Genomic DNA, 6,112 nt, shown 5'->3' with positions numbered 1-6,112 from the left:
GGGTTTCACTGTGTTAGCCAGGATGGTCTCGATCTCCTGACCTCATGATCTGCCTGTCTCGGCCTCCCAAAGTGCTGGGATTACAGGCTTGAGCCACCACACCCAGCCTATGGATGCGTTTTTAAAAGGGGAGTTAGCTATCAACAGGTTATTTTTTAAGTCTGAACTGAAGATTTTTATTAAAAAAAATAGTATTATTGAGTATGATCCACATGCCATACAATTTATTTAGTTAAAATGTACAACTCACTTGCTTTTAGTATATTCACAGAATTGTACATAAAGCAACATAATAAATTTTAGAATATTTTCAATATACCAGAAAGAAACCTCACACCCCTTATCCATCACTCCTAATCACTCCTCAGCCCCTGGCAACCACTAAAACAGCCTGGCCAACATGGCGAAACCCCATCTCTACTAAAAATACAAAAATTAGCTGGGTGTGGTGGCAGGTACTTGTAATCCCAGCTACTGGGGAGTCTGAGAGGGAGGAGGTGGAGGATATGGTGAGCCAAGATCATGCCACTGTACTCCAGCCTGGGAGACAGTGAGACTCTGTCTCAAAAAACAAACAAACAAACAAAACAGGCCGGGCACGGTGGCTCACGCCTGTAATCCCAGCACTTTGGGAGGCCAAGATGGGTGAATCACGAGGTCAAGAGTTCGAGACCAGCGTGACCAACATGGTGAAACTCTGTCTCTACTAAATACACAAAAATTAGCTGGATGTGGTGGTGGGCGCCTGTATTCCCAGCTACTCAGGAGGCTGAGGCAGGAGAATTGCTTGAATCCAGGAGGCGGAGGTTGCAGTGAGCCAAGATCACGCCACTACACTCCAGCCTGGGTAACAGAGTGAGACTCTATCTCACAAATAAATAAATAAATAAAAATAAGTAAATAAATAAATAAAATAATAAAATATGTAGTTTTTTTGACAGGTTTTGTTTATTTAGCATAATGCTTTCAAGGTTCATCCACATTGTAGTTTATATGAGTATTTCACTTCTTCTTATTGCCAAATAATATTCCTTGTAAATTAAAACAAATTTTTTTTGAGACAGGGTCTTGCTGTGTCACCCAGGTTGGAGTACAGTGGCATGATCACAGTTCACTGCAGCCTGGACCTCCTGGGCTCAAGCAATCCTCCCACCTTAGCCTCGCAAGTAGTTGGGACTACAGGCATGTGCCACAACATCTGGCTAATTCTTTTATATTTTTTATAGAGACAACGTCTCGTTATGTTGCCTAGGCTGGTCTCAAACTATTGGGCTCAAGCAATCCACCTGCCCCGGCTTCCCAAAGTGCTGGGATTACAAGCATGAGACACCACAGCCAGCCACCAAATCATATTCTATTCTATGAATATACTACATTTTGTTTATCCATTCACCATTTGATGGACATTTGGGTTGTTTCTTCTTTTTGGTTATTGTGAATAATGCTACTATGAACATTCATGGACAAGTTTTTGTGTGGATGATTTTATTTCTCTTGGATAGTTACCTAGGAGTGAAATTGCTAGATCATATGGTAACTCTGTGTTTAACTTTTTTGAGGAATGGCCAGACTTTTTTCCAAAGCTGTTGCACCATTTTACATTTCTACCAGCAGTCTATGAGGGTTCCAATTTCTTTACATCCTTGCCAACACTTATCTGTAATTTTGAGTATAACCATCCTAGTGGGTATGAAGTGGTATCTTATTGTGGTTTTGATTTGCATTTCTGTGATGGCTAATGACATTGAACATTTCCATGAGCTTACTAGCCATTTGTATAACTTCTTTGGAGAAACGTCTATTTAGATCATTTGCCTTTTTTTTTTGAGACAAAGTCTCGCTTGGTAGCCCAGGCTGGAGTACAGTGGCACGATCTTGGCTCACTGCAACCTCCACCTCCCAGGATCTCAAGCAATCCTCCCACCTCAGCCTCCTGAGTAACTCGGACTGTAGGCATGTACCACCATGCCCAGCTCTGTTTTTTTTTTCTTTAAAAGATGAGGTCTTGCTATGTTCCCCAAGCTGGTCTTGAACTCCTGGACTCAAGCAGTCTGTCTTCCTCAGCCTCCCAAAGTACTGGGATAACAGGCCTGAGCCACTGCACCCAGCCTTAATTTTTATATTTTGTGTAGAGACAGTTTCTCACTATGTTGCCCAGGCTGGTCTCAAACTCCTGGGCTCAAGCAATCTGTCCTCCTCAGCCTCCCTCAGTGCTGGGATTACAGGCATGAGCCGCCGTGCCCGAACCTTTTCCTATTTTTTAATTGAGTTGTAATAATTATTTTTGTCATTGAGTTGTAAGAATTATTTATGTATCAACAGATTATTTAAAGGGTCCATGACAACAATAAGAAAAAAATGAGGGTAAGAATTGTGGCCAGGCGTGATGGCTCACTCTTGTAATACCATCACTTTTGGAGGCCAAGGCAGGCAGATCACTTGAGCCCAGGAGTTAGAGACCAGCCTGGGCAACAAGGCAAAACCCACCTCTACAAAAAATACAGAAAACTAGCTGGGCATGGTGGCACAGGTCTGTAGTTCCAGCTACCTGGGAGGCTGAGATGAGAGGATCAGCTGAGCCTCGGGGGTCGAGGCTGCAGGAAGCTAAAGTGGGAGGATAACTTGAGCCCAGGAGTTCATGCTGCAATGAGCTATGATCTGCACTCCAGCCTGGAGAATAGCATGAGACTGTCTCAAACAAAACAAAACAAAACAAAACAAAACAAAACAAAAACCAAAATAAAGCTTTTGCTCTGGAAGTTTGAAGAGTTAATTAGAAATTCTCATTAATAGAGAATGCAGCTTTTGTTGCCAGTTCTGCAGCCATCTTTTGTTGACTGGGGATGAAGCTGAAATTCAGTGCCATTTTCTCATCATTGATGAGAGATACTCAGAATTTAGAACACTTTATGCTCTCTAAAGGGAGATATGTTGCTGGTGTAAACTACTATGCCTTTCTATTATTGAATAATTTACCTATAAAGCAGGGAGAATCTTGTATCACGTAAAAGTTTTTATGAATGATGGATTAAGGATTATAGAATTATATAATGAAATAGGATAAGATTATAGATAATCAAAGGACAAGAGTGTGTACCTGGGGTACCACTGTTTCGGTTTTTTGTGTTTGTTTTTTTTTTTACACAGGCTGAAGTGCATCATCGTGGCTCACTGCAGCCTCAGCCTCCCAGGCTCAAGTGATCCTCCCACTTCAGCCTCCCAAGTAGCTGGGGCTACACTGCAGGTGTGCCCCATCATGCCTGGATAATTTTTTGTATTTTCTGTAGAGACGCTGTTTTGCCCAAGCCGATCTGAAACCCTTGGGCTCAAGCGATCCTCCTGCCTCAGCCTCCCAAAGTGTTTGTATTACAGGCATGAGCCACTGTGCCTGGCCACTGTTTCAGTTTTGAGTAATTCAGTGAATCCGAGGCTTTAAGGGACCTGAAGAGTCCTTGTTTCCCTCTTTCTGAGCAGTGGATACTCCGAGACTTAGCCACCACATATATTTCTTTCAGATATGGTAAATTGCCCTGTGTTAGGGCATGCCATAGTTTGCATGAGGAATCTTGTCTTAAAGATTATAATTTTGGTCCAGGCTTGGTGGCTCACACCTGTAATCCCAGCACTTTGGGAGGCCAGGGCGGGTGGATCACTTGAGGTCAGGAATTTGAGACCAGCCTGACCAACACAGTGACACTCTGTCCACTCCTAAAAATACAAAATTAGCTGGGTGTGTTGGTGCATGCCTGTAATCCCAGCTACTTGGGAGGTTGAGGGAAGAGAATCACTTGAACCCGAGAGGTGGAGGTTGCAGTGAGCCGAGATCACGCCATTGCACTCCAGCCTGGGCAACAAGAGTGAAACTCTGTCTCAATTAAAAAAATAAAAACAGATTGTGAGTCTTTCTCTGTAGCATCAGTGGTAACAAAAAGTGTCTGAGTTTTCAACTCTTACTGTCATTTGGGGTCTGAGTGATTTATTTTCCAGCTGTGGAACACTTTTGCTAAAACAAAAAAAAAAGAATCAGAAGTATTCAGTGCTGATTTATGTGTATATGTAAAACACACTGTTTTGGATTAATCAAATTTTGTGAGTTTAACAAAGATGATGCACTTTGTTTACTGCTGACCATTGTACTTGTGCCAATCATGATGTTATCATGCCAACACTTATTCCCTGAAACTTTTTCCTTTCCTTCTTTTTCTTACCAGATACTCCATATCAAGAAGCAGAATGTCCTGAGTGTGGCAGCAGAAGGAGCGAATGTGTGTCGCCATGGCAAACTGTGCTGGCTGCAGGTCAAAGATTTTTGAAAACTTTTTATTTTGGAGTAATTATAGAGCCACTGGTAGATTTTTTCTTTCTTTCTTTCTTTTTGAAAACTGTACTTTAGAGATGGGGTCTCACTCTGTCACCCAGGCCACAGTGCAGATCAGAGCTCACTGCAGCATTGAACTCCTGGGCTCATGCTGTCTATCCTGTCACTTTAGCCTCCTGAGTAGCTGGGACTACAGATGAATGTCACCACACCCAGCTTTGTTTTTTTGAGTTGGGGTCTTGCTGTGTTGCCCGGGCTGATCTCAAACTCCTGGCCTCATGTAATCCTCTTGCCTGAGACCCCCTAGTCACTGGGATTACAGGGATAGGCCACTGCACCTGGCTCACTGGTAGATTTATTAATTGTCTTCTTTCTGTCACCCTAGTCATTGTTGCATAACTTGTTGGAATGTTCTTCCTTCTCCTGGTACTCAATTTATTCTTTTCAAAAGGAAAGAGCTTCTGTCTTCTATAAGGAGAATCTATAAGATTCACTTTCTTTTTTTTTAAAGCTCAGTGGCAAGAATAGGTTCACTGTTAAACCATCAGTGCTGTCTCTCAGGCTCTGCTGGAGGTTCTTTCCAGTTCTGTTCTATCACCTTAGTTCTATGAAGAGTGTTGTCTCTTTTCATTCTGAGGTGGTAGCTTTCCAGAGCAGGTTTCTCACCACATCATTTTAGTTTCCCTGGACCTGGGAGATATCAAATGAGAGTCTCTATTATCATTACTATTATTATTATTTATTATTGTTATTATTATTATTATTATTTTGAGACAGTCTTGCTCTGTCATTCAGGCTGGGGTGCAATCTCGGCTCACTGCAACCTCCGCCTCCTGGGTTCAAGCGATTCTCCTGCCTCAGCCTCCTGGGTAGCTGGGACTATAGGGATGTGCCACCACACCTGGCTAATTTTTGTGTTTTTAGTAGAGACACCGTGTTTAGTAGTTTCACCGTGTTGGCCAGGCTGGTCACAAACTCCTGATCTCAAGTGATCTGCCCACCTTGGCCTCCCAGAGTGCTAGGATTACAGGCATGAGCCACCACCCTGGCCAATATTTTTTAAAAGTTCATAGTTAGCCTTGAAGAATAGCTAGAGGATGGATAGCCTTTGGGTCCCTCTTCCTTGACTTTTTTTTTTTTTTTCCCACAGATGAGGTCTTCCTATGTTGTCCAGGCTGGTCTCAAACCACTGGTCTCAAGTGATCCTTCTGAGTCAGCCTTACTGCAAAGTGCTGGGGTTACAGGCATGAGCCACTGCAGCTAGCCAAGCTTAGCTTTTGGATGACGAGGTTTGAATTAGCAGCACAATACAAATTACTTAAAACAACCCAAAACTTCTATCTACCAAAACAAAAAAGAGAGTAGTCTTCCTGGTAACACAGGTCTGGGCAGTTCTAGATTATTTCCTAAATTGTCCCCTTTGGTTTTCTAGGTATCAGAGGAACATGCAGTTGGCTATAGGTGTCCTTTTTCTTTCTCTTTTTCTTTTTCTTTTCTTTTCTTTCTTTCTTTGTTGTTGTTGTTGTTGTTGTTGTTGTTGTTGTTTTGAGACAGGGTCTTGCACTGTTGCATGGGCTGGAATACAGTGACACAATCTTGACTCACTGCAACCTCCGCCTCCCAGGTTCAAGCGATTCTAGTGCCTCAGCCTCCTGAGTAGCTGGGATTACAGGCATGAGCCATCATGCCTGGCTAATTTTTGTCTTTTCAGTAGAGATGAGGTTTCACCATGTTGGCCAGGCTGGTCTCAAATTCCTGGCCTAAGGTGATCTGCCCACCTCGACCTCGCAAATT

General features: G+C 42.8%; 1 protein-coding gene across 1 annotated transcript in view; it reads left to right on the top strand.

Annotated features, from left to right (window-relative positions):
• EXD1 (exonuclease 3'-5' domain containing 1) overlaps positions 1-6,112 on the top strand; it is a 57,995-nt gene that overhangs the window by 33,605 nt on the left and 18,278 nt on the right. The window contains exons 6-7 of the mRNA XM_011956677.1: positions 2,923-2,939; positions 4,212-4,298. Of these exons, the coding sequence (XP_011812067.1) occupies positions 2,923-2,939; positions 4,212-4,298 (104 nt within the window). The remainder of the gene's footprint in view (positions 1-2,922; positions 2,940-4,211; positions 4,299-6,112) is intronic.

The sequence above is a fragment of the Colobus angolensis genome, unplaced genomic scaffold (assembly GCF_000951035.1).
Source record: "Colobus angolensis palliatus isolate OR3802 unplaced genomic scaffold, Cang.pa_1.0 Scaffold420, whole genome shotgun sequence".
Lineage (NCBI taxonomy): Eukaryota > Metazoa > Chordata > Mammalia > Primates > Cercopithecidae > Colobus > Colobus angolensis.
This window is presented reverse-complemented; position numbering and strand designations above follow the sequence as displayed.